At 41.0% G+C, this 23,956-nt stretch overlaps 1 protein-coding gene across 4 annotated transcripts in view; it reads right to left on the minus strand.

Annotated features, from left to right (window-relative positions):
- LOC103185468 (lysine-specific demethylase 4C) overlaps positions 1 to 23,956 on the minus strand; it is a 196,339-nt gene that overhangs the window by 169,675 nt on the left and 2,708 nt on the right. For 2 of the 4 annotated variants that reach the window (XM_042332573.1, XM_007903982.2), the window contains exons 3-5: positions 21,997 to 22,111; positions 20,145 to 20,338; positions 5,530 to 5,579 (exon numbers count right to left, since the gene is read on the minus strand). In XM_042332573.1, coding sequence (XP_042188507.1) covers positions 5,530 to 5,579; positions 20,145 to 20,338; positions 21,997 to 22,111 — 359 coding nt within the window. Of the gene's footprint in view, positions 1 to 5,529; positions 5,580 to 20,144; positions 20,339 to 21,996; positions 22,115 to 23,956 lie in introns of all 4 variants that reach the window. The other 2 variants (XM_007903983.2, XM_007903981.2) reach the window with 1 other exon arrangement.

Here is a 23,956-nt window from a genome sequence, read left to right on the forward strand (position 1 = left end):
AAAAACAGAACAAATAAAGGATACTTTATTCTGCATTCCCTCATAATGTTGGACCAACATATCCATCAAATGCACCAGTACCAATGCCAGACTTTCCATAAAGTTGAGGAAAATTTCTAGGGTTCCAGTCAGACCTCTTCTCTTTGAGGTATCAAAGCACAGTAGTATTGTTTGTCCACAGCTCTATTATAAACCTATTGGAAACTCATTCTACAAAACAGATCAGGAAGAAGGGGAGAAAGGAACTGAGTCACCTCGAGGTGAACTGGCTCTATGAAGTATGCCTATCAAAGGTTAACTAGATTATTTGCCTTATCAATGAGACTTAGAAGAGTAGACATATGCACAACCGTGCAAGCCATAGTTCTAACAATAACCATACCCCTAATTAAATAGATATCACAAAATTTACAGGTAAATTAATACAACCCATTTCATTGTGCCCTTGTGTCAAATAATTTGAGATTTTTGACAAAAGTCACTATATTAAATGAAAGAAAACCTTTTATAAAACCAGCATCAGCTTCAGAGAAAATGCCAAACCCAGAATATGAAAATAACTATAACTTTCTTGAGGCTGTAATGGATGTAAGAAAATTCCAACTTCTTTCTCTTTTAGGCGTTAAGAACCCTGAGCATAGCTTCACCAGTGTCCCTTCTGTGAAGTATTTCAGAGAACAATGACTACAACAGAAGGATCCCATTATAATGTGATAGTTGGGGATCCTTAAAGTCCCAACCAGTCATCTAATGGGTGCTGACTGACCATAATGTCATCAACCATGATGTCACTGCACGTTCCCGCAGAAAGCCAGCTGGCTCCATCATACTCTGATTCAATTTGAGTCAATGTGAAACAAATTGGACTATAAGAGAACCTGTGTTATGACAAAGTTTAGTTTAATTTCTACCTGTCTACAAAGTTGGTTAAGTTTCTGCAGAGATGTGGAAGAATTAAGCTTCAATGTTCACCCAGAGCCTAGAAATCCAGCAAATAAGTCTCTCTCATTGACCCCCTCCTGGTGCTGTCTTTCAAGCAGGCTTTTCACTCTCAAAAAGTCATGCAGTGTTGGAAGAGATTAAAACAGATATTGTGCGTGCCTAGGAAGAATGCCTGATATTTGATAGATTTTGAAATAAAGCCAACATCTGGTGCGGTTTATCCAACTGAGGTTAGTCCCAGCAGGCAAACAATAAGGAGCAGCAGATGTCTGTCTACTAGCAACTCAATGCAAGAAAATGCTAGCTACATGCCATGCATAAAAAGGGGAAATGCTACATTAACAGTTACAATCAAATACAGTCAGTCCAGTTATAGCTTGGTTTCACCATGGACTTGTGGTATAATGGGAGTAGCACACAAGCTCAATAGCTCAGAAGGCCTCTCGGCCTGTTTCACTGGAACCGCTCACAAGAACTGTTGCCAGCTTCCTGTTTGCACATGTAGCATGATTCAGTGTTATCCCTCTACCAACCTGGAAGTGTTGACTAGCAACCATTTTTATAACGTAAACCATTATAACGAGTTGTATTGTCCGATTGTATGGACTCAAACCACCATGTTATAGTGTCACAACTCCTACTTGCCTCACGATTCAGATTTACACAGATTTGGCAGTGCCAAACGTTGACTACAAAAACAGTCACTTAACAGTAATTACTGTAAAGCTTTTGAGAACTTTGGCATACATTGTTTACCCACAGAAATCCTTCTTCAATGGAATAGTCAAAAATTCTCATAGAAATATAATACAGCATGGAAACTGGCAATTCGGCCCAACTAATCTGTGCTGGTGTTTGTACTCTACATGAACATCAACCACTCCTGATCACCTCACCAATACCCCTCTTTTCCCATTTGCCTCTTGTAAGTACCAAGGTTTCTCTTAAATATTTTGAAGAAATCTTAAATCTCTTATAAAAAGTATCAGGAACAGCAAGTAAGATTTTACAGGATGTTGCATATTTTACAGCATGCTTCACAATAGTCAGGGACTTGTGTACATGATGTACTGGGGCCTCGATGGCGATCAGTGGATTGGAAAGCGACAATCCAATTGAAAAGGTCACTTGATGGCTTTGCTCAGTCTGATAGTTAGACAGTAACATTAGAATTGATTCTATGAGCTCATAAAATGGTCTGTTTTTATGATTATATCTCACTCTCCAGTTATATATTTCGATATTGTGGGTGCTTTAATTGAAACAATGCTGTTTGAACTTTGCAGGTTATTGATACAGTGGAATACTGTTGTAACATGCTGATTGGAATTCATCAAATCTAAACAAGTTGTCTGTTTCAATTTGCTTCGTCCTCTTTGGCCAGTTGCTACATTGAAAGAAAAATGGCCAATTCTGGATTATCAGGACACTGCAAAGCAGGAAATTATGTCATTGGTGATCTGTTGGCCAGGAAGTTGGCTATTTTTCTGAATTCAATTTCTGCTTTACACGTGCGCAGCAAAGCAGGAATCGAGAAAATACCTAATGAACTAGAACTCGCTCTTTTTAGCACCAAAGCTGGCTGAAGTGCAGCAAGCAAGCGAGCGAGGTAGCAGCTCATGCACAGTGAATGGGGTTGACAGTGCAACTGTATTATAACTAAATTTGCACTATAAACACGTTACAACTGAACTGGACTGGGCTGTGAGAAAACATACAAGAAAATAGATCAGTCCATTTTCTTGTCCAATTCACTATCTACTATATAGCATAACGCTGTTATTGCAGTCAGAGACAATTGCTATCGGTATTAGGTATAAACACAAATTTCAAACCACATCAAAAACATTGATGCAATTTCCAATATAGCAATGTACATATAATACCAATGGAGAACAAATGATAGTATATACAGAAGTCTATAGTCTAATAAATAATTCCTTCCCAAGGCATTGTTGAATATCAAGCGCAAAGTTGATTATGTAATTTTTTTTAGAAAAACTTCAAGCTGTCATTGTGATTCAATAGCTTTCACTGATTTGACATGATAAACTCAGTAAATTTAAGACTCATAACTACATGTTCCTTGCAATAATAGTTCTCAGCATTTACATCATCTTGTGGCCTACACAAAACAGGATGTAAAACAAAATTCATAAATCAGACAGCAGCTGAGAGAAAAAAAATCAAGTTTCACTATTTATTAGATGAAACTATAATGTCTTTCAGATAAAAATATTTGCCGGTGTCAGAGTCAATCATGTTTTCAATAGAAGCCAGAGATGAAAGCACCGAAGCATAAAAGTCAAGAATGATAATTACAATGTGCAGACAGAATGACTGCAAAATAGCAACGATTTCTTTTAATTTCCAACCAAAGATGACCTATCCTTTCAGAACTGTCAAGTGACCTATTCCAGAAGCAGATATGGATGGAACATTATGATGCAAAGTCAAATGACTTATTGTGATTGTAGATTGATTTATGAAAGAGCTGCAACAAGATATTTGCTTAACTTTACATAATTCTGTGGCAGGTATCAAGGCAGTGCACCTTACTCATGGGTTATTTAAAAATAATTTTTTTATTCCATTCTCATTCACACTGTTCAGGTAACTGAAACCATGCGTGAAAAACTAAATTATAGTTTCTATCAAACGCTAACGTGCAACACTTCATAAGTGATTTAAAACATTTCCCTCATACTTATTAATTTGAACGAAAACCCTTTGAATCATGATTCAAAATATAAAAGTATCTGTAAACTAAATAAGATGAATTCATAGAAAAATTACTATTTCAAAACCAGCCAGTTGAAGGTGGCATGGTAATATGGGCAATTCAAGAGAAATGGGAAGATGTCCAATAACAATAATGTTTTTTTAATCCACATACAGACAAAGGTGAAGTTGTGATTTTATGCATAAGAGCTTTTTGTTTAATAATGACTTCAGCTTAAATTTCTCAACAACAACAAATTACATTTGTATAGTTCCTTTCACGTCAAGAGGACGTTCCAAGGATCCGCACCCGAGCAGAGGGTTGGCATCAGGAGGTGTGGAGGGCGGGGATGGCCGGGGTAGGAGGGTGACCGAAGGCATGGTCAAAAAGGAGGGTCTTGAGACAGATCTTGAAGGAGGCAAGGGAGGGGGCGAGGTAGAAGGACTGTGGGATGCAGTTTCAGAGGGTGGGGGGAAAGAGGCTGACGGCCTGCCCACCAATGGTGGGGAGAGCAAGGCAGGAGGTCACAGAGGTAGGCAGGAGCAACGCCGTGGAGGACTTTGAAGGCAAGGACTAGGATCTTGAACTGTATCCTGTGTGATGGGGAGACAGCGGAGTCAGACGAGGATAGGAGTGATAGGGTCACGGAACTTGGTGCGGGAGAGACTACAGGCTGCAGAGTTCTGGATGATCTGCAACCCTTGAAGGGTGGAGTTGGGGAGGCTGACAAGCAGGGAGTTTGCGTAGTTGATCCTGGATGTGATGAATGCGTGGATGAGGGTCTTGGCGGCCTGCGGTGAGAGACAGTGGTGGAGGGGTGAGTGGTGAAGAACAGTTGAGGGTCGAACAGAACGCTGAGCTTCCATATTGGCTCTGTGAGGTGCAGAGTGCATCCATGAAAGGAAATGCTGTCAGCGCCCAAGGTATGGAGGCGCTGATGAAGGCAAAGCAGGAGGGCCTCGGTCTTGTTGACATTCAACTGGAGGAAGTTTGCGCTCATCCAGGACTTGATGTCCGACAGGCAGTCTGTGAGGACAGCAGTGGTCCTGGAGTCGAGGGTGGAGGCGTACAGTTGGGTGTCATCCGCATACATGTGGAAGTTGACCCCATGTCTATGTATGTTGTCACCAAGTGGGATATAAATGGCATACAAATCGATTTAACAAAATTGCATGCAGTCTTTTTTTCCGTTAAGCCTAAACGTTTTGCATCATAGGAACATAGGAACAGAAGTTGGCCATTCAGCTACATGAGCCTGTTCTGTGGTTCATGGCTGATTTGTACCTCAACTCCAAACAAATGCATCATTTGTATTGGTCAAATTTATCAGTACTGTGAGGCTGAGGCCTGCTGAATAAATTCATTCCTTTTCCTACAAAAAATATACATTTCACTGGAAGATACCCAAGTTGGAAGGAGGATAAAATCTAGAAAGATTTAAAATTTGAAAACAGAACACATTCAGGTTGATAGCTTGATGATGATGATGATAATAATACTTGCTTTTTTATAGCGCCTTATCAAGTCATTGAGACACCTCAAAGCACCTTCACAGAGTATATTTTAAAGTTATTTTGTGTATTTTGTGGGCGAAATGCAGCAGCCAATTGCTCACAGCAGTGTCCCACAAAACAGTCATGGAATTGAGTAACCATCTTTTTGGGAGGAGGGATTATTGCTCCTGGAAAGCGATTTGCAATCGACTAACAACCAGATTCCTACTTACTGCTCAGTATAAAGGCATGTGGAGTAAGGAAACTGGCCTAAATTGTTGTCCAGGTCTTCTCGCTTGCGAGGCGAACGCGCTAACCACTACGCTATGGGACTCAACCATTGATATACTATAACATATTCCAATTAATTACCTTGTGCAAGACGCTCCAGCCTCTTCCCATGCTCCGGAGGAATGGCATACCTGGAAATGAAACAGCAAAACATCACTCAGCCACCTCAATTCTGGATTCTGATTCCATGCCTCCTTTCCCCAGAGGTTAAAAACATTTTACAGAATGTTTAAATGCAGCATTATATTTAACAATAGAAAAGTAAGACTACAGTGTGAATATTTTCATATTTGCTTCACAAAAAACACTTTAATTGTTCAAGTGTTAAATAGAGTAATGGCAATTAGAAAATGTAACTGTCCTTCCTACTCCACATCCAGTTCCTGACCAGGAATGCTTTCCTCCACCTCTGCCACATCGCATACCTCACATCCAAAGTAGCTAAAACCCTTATCCACACATTCATCACCTCCATCTCAGATTTTCCAATGCCCTTCTCCCCAACTCCACCATTCATAAAATGCAATTACCAAACAGGTGTTTTCTTGGGAATATATCCATAGTGTTTTTTTCACAGCAACAATTTTTTTGGATGCAGGAAATGGAGTGACCAAAATCTTCAAGAATGGAAATGATTGGCCCTCCCTCCTCTCTTAGGAAAAGAGAGATCCGAAAATTTGAAGCGGTCAGGGAACTCTGGTAAGTAATGAAAATATGTTTGGAAGAACTAATGTGTGGTTGGTAGCTGCCAGGAAGACCTGCCAGTGGGAAGGTGGATCAGCAAGTCCAGGTCAAGACAAAAGAAATATAACACTAGCTTGAGCCGGTACAATATATGAATCTAAACAGGTTGCCCTAGACTGGAAACACCATTTGGCCCTAATCTTAACCTTATGTTCTACATCTCTGGTATCCACCCCCTTTTTAAAATATCAAGGCTATAAAATATGAAAGAGAGACATAAGCTTCTAGGCTAGTAGAAGCTCTTGCAACTGGCAAGGTAGATATCTGTCAGTTACAGAATGATTACTCAGAAACAGTGAGGATGATCAAGTTCAGTTATCCAAAGAAAAGAAAATTCGTTGATTGCACAGTACTGCTATGATTTTCACTTGAAAGCATGCCAAGTGATTTTAGTAGCAAGTGAATTTGTGCATTTCATAGGAAATATAATCTAAGATTTCAAATTCAATTCTGAAACATTTTAATACTACAAGACACAATAGTTTCCTTGCTGCTGCCAGAGAGGTAACAATACATCTGCGAGGCGCAAAAGCCCAATACCTGAGATATGGTTATTGATTAACCACAAAGATTAGGGCCAATTGGTGTTTCCAGTCTAGGGCAACCTGTTTAGATTCATGTATGATTAATATTCTGCAGACTTCTCTTGCTTTATGGATTGGGAATTACCTCTGCAGAATTTTTCCCTTCAATACAAGGTTTCATGACTAAAGGAATTTTTTTTATGATGTATGGAAAGAACAGATATGAAGAACTGAATTCCATATATCCTCGTGCTCTTTGTTTGACACAGACCAGAAGCTTCACTCAAAGGAGTAATAAATGGCTATTGTGGAAAATGTGAACACTCGCCTTGGTACTGCAGGAACAATGTTAACCCACATTTTTGAAGCAGAAACAATTAATTATTTCTTTACTTCTGTCTGTCCTGTACATAACCTGGATGATTTGGTCTAAATGCAAGGTATCAAAATGGGAAAGGCATCCATCCCCCAAAACATGCAAGAACTTGCGTAGAAAATTCACCCCACACCCAAAAAAAACCTTGCGGAAGGAATGGCAGAGAAAATAACAAATCCACAATGCTTTTAAGATTGCGCTGATCAGTGGATCATCTATTGTTTGAATCAAATGACAAATTAAGAAATTCAAGTGGTATATTAAACTACCAGAGCTAATCACAGAGATATTATTTAAAATAAAGTCAAATAAGAATATGGACAATCTAAAGCACACTTGTAATTTGTAGCATACACTTGTCCACAACCTAGAAGGTTATGCTGATAGACTTAGTTGAGGAAGGGCAGGAGGAGGCTCATGTGGAGCATAAACGCTGGCATAGACCAGTTGGGCCAAATGGCCTGTTTCTGTGCTGTATATTCTGTGTAATTCTATGTAACATTATCTTTCATTGCTCAATAAAAATGCTATCATATTCCGCAAAGCAAACACAAACCAAATGGGTCAGCATGGATACTATTAAGAGAAATTACCAAGAATGCTGGCAGCAACTTAGAAAAAGATCTTCTTCCATCTGGTTCATCAAATGCTGCAAATTAGTAAAATTATTTACTATTAGTCTTCTTTAGCTCGCATCATAACTCATCTACGCATCAGATATATATTCATGAAACTTCTTTACCATACAACAGGATGTAAAGTATGGTAAGGAAATAAATTGCTTTCTGGATAAAAAAATAAATTTAAATAAATTGAACTTTGCCTACAAAATATAAGCTCAATTCACTTTACAGCATATTCTGTAAAGTGCTTTGAGACATCTCAACAATGTGATAAAGCGCTATATCAAATGCAAAGGTTATTATTATTATTAAAGGAGCAAAACACCAATCAAATACAGCAAGAAACTCCTTGAACTATATTTAACATGTTTATAAACCATTTTGGCATTGTGAAGCGCTCCAAAATGTTATCAATAACAAGATTACATTTGTATAGCGCCTTTCACGTTGGGAGGACGTCCCAAGGCGCTGGACAGAGTACAGCATTTCATATCCTATATGAAGGGCATTTTAAAACTGCAAGTTGTTGTTGTTTGGGAATCGAGAGATTTCAATCCTTAAAAATCTTTTCTTGCCTGATAAATCAAAGAATAGTTCAGTTGAAACTGTTAAGATCACCCTGAAATTGGTGTGCACAATATATTTTAAGTCTGAAGGCTGCTGCAATGACTGCTGTTGTCCAGTCATTGATCACTTCCAAGCATCAAGAATGTGGCTTGGATTAAACATTCATTTCATAAACTCTGTAGTTTGATGTGGTCAACTCTTACTGCTGAGCAATCTCCAATTCCTCAGCAGTAAAGTTCTAATTTATTTCTTTATTGAAATACTGATAAATCTGCGATGATAAAATTACACTCAAGAAAAATATTAGCAGAAGGAGCTTATATTTCAGTGCTATGTTCGGAAGATTAAATCTGGTTTGAATTTTTAGGTCCACAGCATTTACACTGAAAGTATTTCTAATTCCATGTTCTTAGAAGGAACTAAAGCTCCACCAAACTACCAACTGAGGAAATGCACTTTCAGTGAATACCGACAAATGCCTATGCAAGGCACACAGAATCATGGCACTTGATTCAGTCCCTTCAAGATCTATAAATTACAATAGTGACTGTGATAAATCATTGTAATAAGAACCGATTAAAAATTAACCCTTTTTGTGCATATCACTATAAATCAAGGTCTAATTGTTCAATGATAGTAGAAGTACTAGTTCAACATCTTGTCTTCTCTTCAGCGCCTTGGGATGTCCTCCTGACGTGAAAGGCGCTTTATAAATGGAATCTTGTTGTTGTCGTTGTTGTTGTCTTGCAAAGCTGGTGCACTGATCTTGTATGGGCAGCTTCATAGCAATGTGCAAAAGGCTGCGTGGAAGTTAGTGAGCTCTGTGAGCGCTTCTGTGGAAAGACCCACGAAACCAACATCCGAATGTCAGGTTTTTCAAGATTAACAACTTGAAAAACCTGAAGGTCAGACCATTAGCCACCAGCAAAACTTTAAACTTTAAATACAAATATAAAATATGGCTTCTGCAATGGCTGCAGATTTGGCGCTCAAACAAATTGCACCAAACTGGTACAGAGTATGTAGTATAACAGCAATTTTATTTTTTATGTACATATATACTATATATATGTATATATACACCATGTGCAATGTCACCAGACATCAAGAGGTCTTTCTAGAAGATTACAAGAGGTCTTTCTGAACTCTAGAGGTGACTGCTTTAGATGAACAACAAGTGATCAGATCGACGATCAGATCGATGGGAGGCAAGGCTAACACTGACACCATTTACCTAGTTGCATTTTTGATTATTTTTAAGAATGTAGGAAAGGGACAAAGGTTATTTGTGCATAAATACAAAAGTATGGTCTGGAGAGGAGGCAGAACCAGCAAGGAGGAAAAATGGGTAAAATATGGCCTGATGGGCTTCACACAGGACTTAAAACACAAAAGATTTATTAAGTCGGTTGTTGAGGCACAGGGCTCCTCTACTGGAAGGTTGAACAAAGCCAAAATGTTTTTTCAATAGAGGGTAGCAAAATATGAAAGGCGGAATGAATGAGAAGAAGAATACTGAAACAGGCCTCGAAGCAGATCACTTGCGCTTTCAGACATGAGGGCCACTTGATACAGGGAAACAAAACATATAAAGCAGTGGAGCTCCCTAAAAAGTTCAAGTGGTCTGTGCTTTAACTAAGCAGGGAGAACTTCAAGGGAACAGGATGTGCTGCTGAGGAAAGGGAGTTTGTCAGAAAAATTCAGCTACAGCAGGTTGATTAAAGGCCAACAGCTTAGATTTGCACAGAAGGTACAGCAGGGAAACCGACCATTCAGCCCAACGAACCGGTGTCTATTCTCCACTCCTTACTCCCTCCCTTACCCTTCTATTACTTTCTCCCTTATGTGTATATCTGTCTTGTTCTTAAATGCATCTCCACCTTGAATATCTTTGTTCAAATGTAACAAAGTACATGTAGAGAGAAGATTGTGCCCCTCAATGCTTAAATGGAAAGAAGAAAATGAGGGGGAAATTGAAAATAAATCACAAGACAGAACTCGATGTGCAATCCAAGCTTGAAAAATCTGCACACAATGAGGCTCCAACTCCAAGGTTGCAGATTTTGTTAAAACAATCAATGCTGAAAATGTAGACTTATTCTGAATCTATCGTGGTACGCATGACTTGGAGGACTCAATACAATCACTGAGTATCGAAAAATGAGAAACAATAGTGTGGTAACTTTGCATCTACCTAAATCACAAGGCAGAAGGAACCTATCATACAATTATAAATGGGCTAATGACGTGGAAATGAATTATTACCATCAAGAGCCGCACAGATATTAGGTGAATCTGCTGAATTATGTACCATGCATGCATAGCTTCTAATTTCAGACAGGAATGTTATCCTGAGCATATGATGGCAACAGTAATAGCTTTTAAGTAGGTATCAGGGTTCGAAGAAAAGTAGGAAATCCAGTTGAATCCACGACTGTTTGAGGGACACTGCTGTGCACAATTGGCTGCCATGTTTCGCCTACAAAATACACAGTCAATCCACTTTGCAACATATTCTGTGAAACGCTATGATGCTTCTCAATGGCGCGATAAGATGCTATATCAAATGCCGGGAATTAGAGAGAAAGAAAGAAACACACACACCAAGAAAGAGGTAGAGAGAGAGGCACACAACATTGTCCACACCGTTCCCATATTTGCAATCCTCACTGTCCTAATTAGTGCACATATCAGCCTCTTTAGTGTATTTATAAAAGCTTTAATTCAGGTTGGCAAAAATATAATAAAATCCTCGGTAAAATGAATCCCCAAGGAAACTAAATCCACTACAAAATAAATCTATATCTAGTAATTGGATTAAGTATTAAGTATTAACGGGGAAGAGTCCCAATGTCGGTGAGCAAGATTAGACACAATTAAAATGCTAGCTTGTAAGGATTACAAACACAGTTTATTTCCCAAGAGTCAATTCTGCATTTCGCAAAGAGAAAGAGTGGATTTATTTGGATGAAGAAAAATCTCCAATCTACATTGTAGACTTAAAATATCAGCAAAAAAGGAGAGCTTCAAGCTAAGCAAGTCATTTGGCATTTCCAGCAAAGCAAATTTTCCACTAGTTATGTCCAGCATAGTCCTATTTCAGTTTACAAGATAATCTAGAAGCAAGTATTCTTTTTCAATGTCTGACAAATTCCAGAGAATGCTGCAAATACTGTGATTGAAAATGTTACGCTTATAATTCCAATAGATAAACTTAATGCAAGACAAAACAATTCATAGTAAGTTGAGACAAAATATTACCTAGTCCTAGTGCACCCCATTCTTTGAATGTAATTCAACCTCCACACAGCAATTGTTAACCCATCACACACAAGACGAAAAAACATACATGTATACGCTTTCATTAAATATTTGGTACCATATATTATAACAATAATAATCCTTGAATTTGATATAGTGCCTTATCACGTCTTCTAGACGTCACAAAGTGCTTCACAGAATATACTGTAAAGTGAATTGACTGTATATTTTGTGGGTGAAATTTGGCAGCCAATTGCGCACAGCAGTGTCCCACAAACAGTCATGGATTGAGTGACCAAATTCACTCCCCACACACCCCCCACCCTCCCCCCACGCATCTTCCCACCGACCTCCCAGCAGCTCCTGGTTCTGTGTCCTCCCGGCCTGCGGCAGTTCCATGGTAACCGTCACTCGGTTATTCACAAATAAAGTAAGCCTTGTGCACACATCAAGTTTAAGTTTAATTCAGTCAGACGATGAGCTATGACAAGAGACAAGGGGAAGAGCTTTATAAGAGAAATTAAAAACATATGGTCTTTCTCCACTTCCAATACGTATGGGGCCTCATTCTAGAAGCTATCAGCTCTTTCATAAGGAAACAGCAGGACTGTCGACTACCAAGTTGAATCAACTGGGAATTATATTTAGCTCTCATTGACCGTAGACCTATTTGGTCTGATCTGACAGCAATTAGCTCTCAGGTTCCCATTAAACATTCTATCAAATCTCAATCTACTTCCTACTGGATATATGGCTGTAGTTCTGCCCATAACTTAACACTAATTGGCACTAATTTGGCTACTTAGCTCAGAGAGGCCGAAAAGATGTATATTAGGGGAATTAGAGTGAAAAATCATACCGGTGCCGTATTAAATTGTCACTTCTGAAGTGACATTTGGATTTATTTTAAAGATACGACTAGCTGACTGATGTGCTGCATCTGACCCAACCAACGTTTGCTGGTAGAGTACAATACCACTTTTAAGTTGTTCAATGAGTGAAGATAGCAACTGGAAATTGGAGTACAACAACAACAAGATTATATTTGTATAGGGCCTTTCACGTCGGGAGGACGTCTCAAGGCCCTGAGTAGTGCTCAAATCAAGCTTACTGCAAAGACACTGGGGTTTAAAAGGTTGCAAAATAATAATAACCCTTATAGCGCCTTAACATGTCAATTGAGATGCCTCAAAGTGTTTCACAGGATTTATTGTAGTATTTGCAGCAAACACAGCAGCCAATTTGCGCACATTCTTCTCATAATGAATTGAATGACCAATTTTGTCTCAGGGATCGTTGGCCAGGAACGAGAGAAACTCCCTTTACATATTCGAATCGTGCCTTGGGATCTTTAACATCTACCTAAACAGGAAGAAGGAACCTTCGTTTAAAGTCTCATCCGAAAGATAGTACCTTCAACAATGAGGCACACCCCCAGCAACGCAAAATAATTAATAATGAGCAAAACCTAAATGGAACTTTGATTAGATATTGACTTCATTGATGTTGAGCAGGTCGTCATTATACATCCAAGATTTTCTGGAAAATCCTTTTGACTTTCCATTTTAGACTCCAATGATACAGATCCAGGGACAAGCAAGGTGAGATACAAGGTACAGAAGTACATGTAATTAGAATGAGAGTATTCCTCGAATGCATAAAACCAGCAGTAAATGCAGGTTTATAGACCTGAAGATCATATGTACCTTCTTACTTCTGTGACCTGCTAACTCCAAATCGACCTGCCCACTACCTCCGCTCAGCAGGCTCTGGCCTGCTCCACGTACCCTGCCCGACCCAACCCACTTCAGCCTCTACCCCTACCCTTTGGAACTCCATCTCAAAATACCTTCGTCATGCTGCCTCTCTTGCCTCCTTCAAGGCACGTCTCAAGACCCTCCTCTTTGATGGCACCTTCAGCCATCCTCCTACCCCTCCCTGCCTTACACCCTCCCCAATCCCAACCTCCCTGTTCAGGTCAAAATCCCTGACTGTTCAGTGCCGTGGGACGTCCTCCTGATGTGAAAGGGCTACACAGATGTAATTTATACAATTGATTCCCAGTCTGAACTGAGTTAACAAATCACAGCTGGGGGAATCAGATGGACTGTTACAAAGAACCTCAACACCTGATGGTTTGAGCGAACAAAAAAATGATTTGCTAGAAAGTAAATATGTATGAATGTCGGGTGACGAGAGAATTGGCTCAACCTCAACACAATCAAATAATTTGTCAATAAAGTGTCCAGGCTCATATATGAAGAGTGACCACTTGGAGTGTAACACCAGCAGGGTGCTGGCACAAGTGGAACCATACCACAGCAAGAGCTGACACTTCAGAAGGAGGATCAGTTAAAAAAAATGACAGTCACACCTTAATAATTACAGTACTTATGTTTTCTTAATTCAACAAGAACAACTTGGATTTATATAGCGCCCTCCACGCCGGACGGCGTCTCAGAGCGCTTTACAGTAACGGATCCCAGGCCCGAGCCAGGGGGAGGGGGAGGAAGGTGACCAAAGGCGCGGTCGAAAAGAAAGGTCTTCAGCAGAGACCTGAAAATGGGAAGGGATGGAACGAGACGAAGGAAGTGAGGAAGGGAGTTCCAGAGCCTCGGGGCATAGTGGCTGAAGACACGGCCGCCGAGGGTGGAGAGGAGGACTCGAGGGACGAGGAGGAGGCCAGACCCGGAGGAACTAAGGCAACGGGTACCATTTTGAGGAGAGAGGAGGTCAGAGAGGTAGGGGGGTGAAGAGGAGTGCAGGGACTTGAATACAAGGGTGAGGATCTTGAAGTCGATCCTCTCTGGGACAGGCAGCCAGTGCAGTCTGGCAAGGACTGGGGTGATCGGGGAGCGGAGTTTCGTGCGGGTGAGAATGCGGGCGGCAGAGTTTTGAATGATTTGGATTTTATGGATAGTGATGGATGGGAGACCGGCGAGGAGGGCGTTAGAATAGTCCAGCTGAGAGGTGACAAATGCATGGACCAGGGTTTCAGCGGCTTTTGGGGAGAGGTATTGGTGGAGACGGGCGATGCGTCGGAGGTGGAAGAAAGTGGTGCTGGTGAGGGACCAGATGTGGGGGAAGAATGATAATTGGGGGTCGAACCTGATGCCTAGGCTGCGTACGGGATTGGAGAGTTTTAGGGGAAGGTTGGGTAGGTGGAGGAGGTGAGAGCCGTGAGATTTTAGACGTTGACGAGGGCCAAAGAGTATGGCTTCCATCTTGTCAACGTTCAGATGAAGGAACATTGTGCTCATCCAGCTCCTGAGATCTGGCAGGCAGGCTGACAGAACATCAGGGGACTGGAGGTCGTAAAGAGAGGTGGTAAAGTAGAGTTGGGTGTCATCTGCATACATGTGGAAATGTACCTCAACAAAACCAACAACAACAAGATTGCATTTATAGAGCGCCTTTCACGTCAGGAGGACGTCCCAAGGCGCTGGACAGTTGGGTCGGGACCCGAGGAGGGGGAACCGGTCAGGATGATGGAGGGAAGGGAGGGAGCGAGGAGGGGGTAGAGAGTCGAGAGGGGAGCTGAAGGCACGGTTGAAGAGAAAGGTCTTGAGACCGGCCTTGAAGGAGGAAAGGGAGGAGGCGGCGAAGGCACTGGGGGATAGAGTTCCAGAGCCTCGGGGCTGAGAGGCTGAAGGCCCGGCCACCGATGGTAGGGCGGTTGGGGCGGGGGATGTGGAGCAGACCGGAGCCAGAGGAACGGAGGGTACGGGCAGGTAGGTAGGGGGATAGTAGGTTGGAGAGGTAGGAGGGAGCAAGGCCGTGAATGGCCTTGTAGGTGAGGATGAGGATTTTGAATTCGATCCTCTGGGGGATGGGGAGCCAGTGGAGGCGAGCGAGGGTGGGAGTGATGTGGCCCCGAAGCCTGGTGCGGGACAGTACACGAGCTGCAGAGTTCTGAATGACCTGCAGCTTGTGGAGGGAGGTGCCGGGAAGGCCGACGAGGAGAGGAGGGAGCATGTAGATCAGAAAGAGGAGGCCAAGGATGGATCCTTGGGGTACACCGCAGGTAACCGGGTGAGAGTGGGAGGAGAAGCCGTTTGTGCAGATATGCATTGTGCATTTGTGTTATAATTCAAGATTATACTGGAAATCCTAGGGTATGGACTTCAGATATATGGTACCACACACAAACATGGTTATTTGTCTACCAGGGCAAAAAATAACTAATTGACCCAAACAAACTGCACGGCTTCCTTATATTGTTATCTCCCTTTAAGCTCCTTTGTCCTGAAAATTAAATTGAAGAACAGGGAAGCTTTTATCTCATTTTCAAGATCCCTGACTACTTCAAACGTCAGTATTCCAAACTTAAAAAGTATTCAATAGGTAAACAAAATACGATTGACAAGAGTTGTCCAGTATGCGTTCGTCTGCTGAAGTAATGAATCTATCTCTGGCAGCAGGAGTAAATTTTGTGCTCGCAAGTTGCAATTATAGCCCGATTATATGATGAAATGGTTCTGCAAAATCTACGCCCATCAGCAGTACTTCACTCATGTAAAATCATATCATTCAGGAAAAAAATGTACGGGAATTACATGCAAACTACCGTTTCTGTTTAAAGTGGATCGACTTCAAAATTCTCACACTTGTGCTCAAATCCCTTTACTCACTGGCACCTCCCGACCTCCTCATTCCTCAATCCACCACCCGGCGCCTCCACTCGACTGGCACCGGCCTCCTGCTCGTCCCTCGCACCCTCCGCCCCATCATCGAAAGTTGTGCTTTCAGCCATTACGCCCCAAAACTCTGGAACACTCTCCCTCAATCCCTCCACCTTGCCACCCCCCCCCTTTTTTAAGTCCCACCTGAAAACCTTCCTCTTCGACCGTGCTTATGGCCACCTCTCCCCACCCCAGCTCGGAGTCAGACTCCGCCACTGTTAAATGCTCTGAGTTGTTACCCTGCGTTGAGGGTGGTATATAAATGCAAGTTGTTGTTGCATTTGTGAATTCAAATGCTGAGAATTAACAACAACAAATTGCATTTATATGGTGCCTTTCGCGTCAGGAGGATGTCCCAAGGTGCTGGACAGATAAAGGAAAGCAAACCAGTTTCCAAAAGGCAAACCATTTCTTTCTAACAGATTTTCACGCAAATCGATCAGTCCCCCAGCAAATAGTCCTTTGAAGCAAACATGGCAATTAAAGTACAACTATCAAACAATATCATTTTCCTGCTTTGCTAAATTAACCGAAGAGAAGCTAGAAGTGCTCAAGTCTGCTATTTTCATACTTCAGCTGAGAGATACAAAGATAGAAACCAGAAATAAGGAAATACTGGTGTTATATTTAAAAGAGCATTAAAAAAGTTAACTCCATTTCAAAAAAGACAATCTGTACCCATTAGCTTAATCCAATTGCTGATACCAATAAGAGCTTCCAGGACAATTGCTGAATATTCTTGCCATTTCCTTTCATTCAATTAATCTTATTAGATGAGAAGCATGAAATTCCACAGCACAAGATCATATATTGTTCAGCGATGTGCCTACTGATAGCACAATAGCAACTGTGATCTATTGTTTTCAATAGGGAGCCACGTTGTTATGTCGGCATTTAATCATCTCATTTTACTTTCACACAGTGCAGCAATTCACCAGATTGTGTCTAACCATTCTCCCTAAATAAGTTTCTTCTCTCTCCCTTCTCTCTTCAAGGAATTTTATTTTTTCTATTCCTCTAACTCTGTAGTTCTAATAGGTTTCCTCAGTTCCCTGACCATCTCTCCTTGAATTTTGGACCCTTTTTCTGGGCACCCCATTTCCAAGAGAAATTGGAAATGGGCTGCCCAGAAAAAGGTTCCAAAGTTGTCGTTGCACATTGCAAATTGTCAACCCACAAACTTCTCCCTGCCAGTACCCACTGCAAATTTGCATGAAACATGGACTTCAAATACACGCACAAATATTCCCAGTTACAGATATAATTGAACTTCGTTGGTGCCTAAAATTAACATACAAGATTCTTACAAAATAAAATAAAATAAAACAAAATTGCTTGTGTATTTTGAGGGAAGGCGGAAATGAGCTTACATACTAAAAAACTTCTTTTGATACATCACCATGTGAATTTTCATATTGCAATATTATAATATCCAGCAGATGGCAACGACGTATTACTATTAGGATAGATTGGAATTCCATAAAATTGGGATTTGTCAGATTTGTCACGGCAGAGAAAAGATAACGTGATTTTTCAGTTTTTCTGTGACAAAACCCGCTTGTCCCGTACATTTCGCACAGTAACCCCGAGAGGGGCCGACACATACTCTCTCAAGGTAAACGCGGGAAATTCAAACTGTTCCTGCGAGGCTGTTGCACACAATCCAGTCGCTGCCCTGTCCCATTTGAATTGAAGTGGCTGGACCGTGTGCTCGCATATTCCAGCATCTCGCAAGATCACTGCAGGAAATTCAAACCATTCTCGTTCATGCTTGCACACAGCTCAGCCGCTGCCTGCACTCATAGGTATTTTTTTTTTCACGTCTCGGTTTTAAACGTTGGAAATATTGGGAGGTATTAAGAAGTGTACTTGAATATCCATATCCCCGACTTCTCCCAGAATTTCCTCATAAACCTGCAACATTCATTATTTACCATGACTGCGCTGTGGTTTTCGACAAAAAATGCTGTGCCAAATCTGCAGCCCTTCATTTAATAATCTACACTCCTTTCGGGAAGCAAAACAGATGATCAAAAAACACTCAAAGTGAATTTTCAATAAAAATAAATTCATAGTCTTATGAAAAAAATTGTGTTTCAAGAATCTTTAGTTACTCGTCACAACTTCTCTTATAAGATGCTGTATTCTGTGCTCTGAGGGAACCTTTACCTAAGCATTTTCTAGAAAACAAGCCTTTACGAATACTTTGCACAAAAAATCAGTAGAGATCAGATGTTAAACACAGCATCAATTAAGGAGTCCTGTAGCTCAGTGGTTAGAGCATTCGCTTTGCAAGTGAGAGACCTGGGTTCAATTCCAGGCAGCGCGAAACCTTGGGCAAGTTTCCTTTCTCCTCACAGAGCCTAATAATAATCAGTCCATTTTCAATCTACGACTGTTTGTGGGACATTGTGTGCGCAATTGGCTGCCGCGTTCGCCCACAAATATACAGTCAATTCACTTTACAGTGTATTCTGTGAAGCGCTTTGGGACATCCTCCCAACGTGAAAGCGCTATATCAAATGCAAGGATTATTAGTATTATACCTCGAAAAACAATAAATTAGATGAGACTATCACAATAGCTCCTGGACCTAATCTTACATTGTCAGGCACAATCAAGTTCTCAAGTAACAAATGCTCAGCACATGAACATAGGGACCAAACACTCTTACCAGTATCAATTCCAGACAAATAACTACCTTTCTTCTACAGGTCAGAAGAAAATGAGTCTGTGCCTTTGAAAATCCCTAAGCACACAGTTTGTTTTTTGAAGTACATCTTAAAATATCATCTGTGATAAAGCCCTTTTATTTAATAGTCACAGTTCTTCCTTTTTAAAAAGGATGTCAATGTTTTTCTAAATCCTATCACAAAATAAAGAGTTATCAAATTAACTTTAGGTTTGCCTTTAAATCACCTTGTTACTCATTTTAACACCCAATTTCAGTGTAAACATCTACGAATTCCAGAACAAGCAGTAAAAATTGTTTCATCAAACAGCTTCTTCTCTGCCCCCCATCCTCCGCTCCACATACAGCCACTTGCAGCGTTGCTCAGGGCACTAACCTCACTCCTCTCCTCTTCGTTATTTACATGGTCCCACTCAGTAACACTCAGTAACACTATCTGCAGACATGAGGTTCACTCCCACGTGTACGTGGATGACATCCCACTCTCTGTAAATCCATCTCAGAGTCCTTCCGGCACCCTCCACCCTCATCTCACGCAAGGTCCATCTCAAGATCTCTTTGATTCCACTTTTGGTTATCTTTCTCATGCCCGCATCCACCCTCCCCAAGCTCGTGCGCCCAGCCAGCAGTTTTAAGAGCATTGAAATGTCCTCCAGAAATGTTTACGTAACAAGGATCATTACTTTGCACTACAGTGCATATTGCTTCAGTTCTCAGGTTCAGTCACTAGGTGGTGATATTGCTAACAAATCTACATCCTTACTCAAGTAGGATGTCAGTAGCACAATATTAATGGCAGTGTACATTAAGAAATACTTTCCTACCTGGGTCCATCCTCTCCAGTTTCACTTCACATGTAACTGGGCTTAACCTTCTTGTGAGATAACATTAAACCCAAGCAGTCCATAATATTGCAGAATGGAGTTTAAAGTTACATCCAAATTGACAGCAGAACACATCTCTGATGAGTTCCAGGTATTCACACACTCAATGCACACTAAACCTGACCCTTGTCAAGGGCTTTGTTAGCACATGAAATATAGCTGCCTTAATGGTTAGAAGTGGTAACGTTTACCTATGAATGCAGTTCCCTAAACACAGAAATTATAATATCCCATAAGCATTGAAATAATCCCAATATCACTCATTTTGGGGAAAGCAAAAGTAGTTCCAAAGTAAACATAGGAATTAAACTTTAAAGAAAAGGATAATGGATACTGAACCTACCAAGATTTGGGCTCTCCAAAATGTAGGTAGTTGATGCTGTAAAGATCCATGTCCTCAGTATGCCAAGCAAAAGTGGTTTTCCACATGCCAAAATACAGATATGGTGTGTTCACTCCTTCAATGGCAATGCCACTTTCTTCTGCTACGACATCAAGAATTGTGTTCAGTCGAGTGATATTCCATTCATCGATATCCTAAAAACAATTAAATATGAATAAAATATCAGAGAAAGTACAGCATTAACTCAAGTGTAAACTCTTTAATGCTGTTTTGTTCAATCACTGAATAAACTCAGTGACGTTAATGAGAAAACTTAGTTCGATCACCATCTTAATGAAAAGTTGAAGATTGCACAAAGCTATCAGTTCAAAAAATTTCAAAATGTACCTCGCTGCAGAGCAAATACAGATCACATAAAGTCTCTGATTGTGGTGCCACTACCGTTGACACTGCTACCCTAGGTGGAAGGAAGGAAGTCTGGAATCCCAAGATCTCTGCATAAGTCATCCACATTAGTCTGGACAGAAGGTTCGATCTCAGCCCTGACACTTCATGGTAAAATAGCCCATTAAAACACACTGTCTCTGCTCATGAAAACTACCACCAGGAGCAGGAATCAAAAGAATGCACATCCCAACAGAGTCATACTCTCATGTCAAACTTCAACAGAGGGAGCAATCATCAGCATAAAATAGGGACAAAATAGTAGCTACTCAGTCCTACACACTTATCATGTCCAGGTTTGATTATGCCAACACTCTGCTCGCTTGACTCCCCAGATCTTCCGTACACAAACTACAGACTATCCAGAACTCTGCAGCCTGGATCTTCTCCCGCACCAGACTCCGGCAGCTTATCACCTTCATTCTCACGTGGCTCCACTGGCTCCCCATCCCTCAGCGGATCGAGTTCAAGATCCTCTTTCTCCCGTTCAAATCCTCCACGGTCTCGCTCCTTAGAGCTGAACTGGCTCCAAAGTGACTTGTTGATCAAAGGAATGAATTCCATTCAATCACGTTGGACAAGCTCAGCTCCAAGACCCTCTACTAGGTCAATGGTATAGAAAAGTATAAAAGTAACAATTTATAGCGGCATATGATACATTATGTGATATGTGATTTTGTTTTGATTGCTGAGCTGGATGTCTGACATACGTAGGTTGACTCAATTCCAACATTCCGATACCAAGTATGTCACCTTGGAGCTCGGGCAAGCCCAAGCACAAGCTATTAGTACATTAGTTATGTCATAAATATAAAGTACCATCCATATACCTGATCCTCAATTTTTTTTAACCCTTTGCAACACCCCAAGGTTTGATGAGCTTTCAGTGTTGAATCAATGTAGAAGCAAATACAAAGTTAGAGGAAGGAGGTATGTTGCAGTCCATACTCCAGAAAGTATATTCAAGGTCAGTTTGTCATGAGAATATAATGAAGAGAACATGGAATTTGGTGGCAGAAGGAAAAAGTCACATTGTAGCATGCTTCACGTGCTTCAATATTGTATGAATGCACTTATTACGCAGATGCACTGTGGACCCCAATCACTGGACATGCACAGCCAGCTTACTCACTTCCCACAGGAAACAGGAATGGCATTTTAAAGGCCACTTAATGAGCCATAAATTGATCATTTTGGCGCAAAGTTGGCTGGCTTGAAGGAAGTGAGGACCAGGGAATGCTAATTCCTAATGAATACGGTCCACAGTCCAACCAGATTATAAGTGAATGTTTGCTATAGTGAAGCGTATTATAGCGGAGATGCACTATACATTAAATTAATTAAACATTAAATAATGTTTGTGAGTGCAACTAAGTACCAGAAAGATTTATTTCCACAAAAAACTCACTTCATCATAGAGACTGCCACTGACATCTGCTCCATAGATTGGTGCTACAAAGGTCAGATTCTTCCAATATTTACGCTCAAGATCTTCATAATCCTGGTAGCGAGGAGTGCAGTATCTGCTTTTAAATAGTCACAAATCAAAATTATCACTTTGAAATTCGAAGCTTTTCCATGCTAATATCTTAAGAACACTAAATATATATTACCACTCTGTCTTTACATGGGAGAAATTGGGAGTGTTTCATAACCCCCTTGTGTGATATTTGCATTAAACTGAATACATTACAAAATATTGCAAACGTCTTGCCATTTGATAATCACCACCAGGATCAGCAAAGCCCCTCCCTACCTTACTCATGTTGAGATCCGCTGTTTTACCAACTTCCCTGCACAATCTTGCATATTATCAAAGAATTACTAATATGGTTGCATAGAGTATTAGTCAGACCTTATTTGGAGTATTCTGTTCAATTTTGGACGGTCAACCTTAGGAGGGATACACAGGCTTTGGAAGGCATCCAGCAATGGTTAACCACATTAATACCTGGGATGAAGCAGCTTAGTAATGATGAAAGGCTGGGTAAGCTTGTGATATATTGCCGAGATGTGAAGAAATTAAGGGGTATTCTTATTGAGAAAACTGAAAAGGGACTGACCAGCTAGACAGGGAACTCTTGCCCCTCATAGAGGGATATAAAGCAAATTCTAAGCGAATGTTTGCTATAGTGAAGTGTATTATAGTGAACATGCACTATACTTGAATAATGATTGTGAGTGCAACTAAGTACCAGAAAGATTTATTTCCACAAAAATCTCACTTCATCATAGAGGATGTCACCGACATTAGAACTAACCAGGTTAGTCGCCAGATCAAAAAACATTTTTTCACACAGGGTTGGCACAATTTGTGCAATTCACTGCCTTAAAATTATAGATGTAAAGATCAGGCTCGAAAGGCTGTTCCTATATCCTACTGTCCCATATGAGGTGGTGGATATTAAAAGTGCACCTGCACCCTTGTCCAACTCCACTACCCCAGAGGATAGAGTTCAAAATCCTCGTCTTCACCTTCAAGGCCCTCCACAGCTTTGCTCCTTCCTACCTCTGTGACCAGCTGACCCCAAATGAACCCGGCCATTCCCTCCTCTCAGCAGCTCCGCCCGGCCCGCCTCACCATCGGCAGCCGGGCCTTCAGCCTCTCTGCCCCCACCCTTTGGAACTCCATCCCACATTCCCTTTCCCTCGCACCCTCCCCTGCCTCCTTCAAGACACACCTCAAAACCCTCCTCTTTGACCATGCCATCGGCCACCCTCCTCTCTTGGCTGCCCTCTACCCTCCCTGATCCCAACTCCCTGTTCAGGTCAAAATATGACAGTCCAACACCTTGGGCCATCTTCTCGATGTGAAAGGCGCTAAACAAATGTAATTTTGTATTGTGCATTGTACTTCCATGTACAAGTTAATAATAATAATCCTTGATTTGATAAAGCGCTTCACAGAATATATTGTAAAGTGAATTGATTGTATATTTTATAGGAAAAACACGGGAGTCAATTTCGCACAGCAGTGTCCCACAAACAGTCATGGCTTGAGTGACCAAATTGTTATTTGGGGGCGAGTTTATTACCCCGAAAAAAGTGATCCCCAATCGACTAAAAACTGGTTAGTTACTGCTAGGTAAACAGAGTAACCTACCAGTAAGTGGAATAAGGAAACTTGCCTAAGGTTTCGCCCTGCCCAGGAATCGAACTCGGTTCCTCTCGCTTGCAAGGCAAGTGCTTTAACCAATACGCTGGAGGACTCCACATTTAAAGATAAAATCCAGAGCAGATAACAGTTCAACACCTATAAACAACTTTCAGAACACTAGTGTCAGCAGTTGTCCATGTTTAATATTGCTCAGCCCCAGCTTAGAAAGCATTCAATATCGGATAGTTATTGTATTTCAATTGTATTAACA

Source organism: Callorhinchus milii, unplaced genomic scaffold (genome assembly GCF_018977255.1).
Source record: "Callorhinchus milii isolate IMCB2004 unplaced genomic scaffold, IMCB_Cmil_1.0 Scaffold1, whole genome shotgun sequence".
NCBI classification, from domain to species: Eukaryota; Metazoa; Chordata; class Chondrichthyes; order Chimaeriformes; family Callorhinchidae; genus Callorhinchus; species Callorhinchus milii.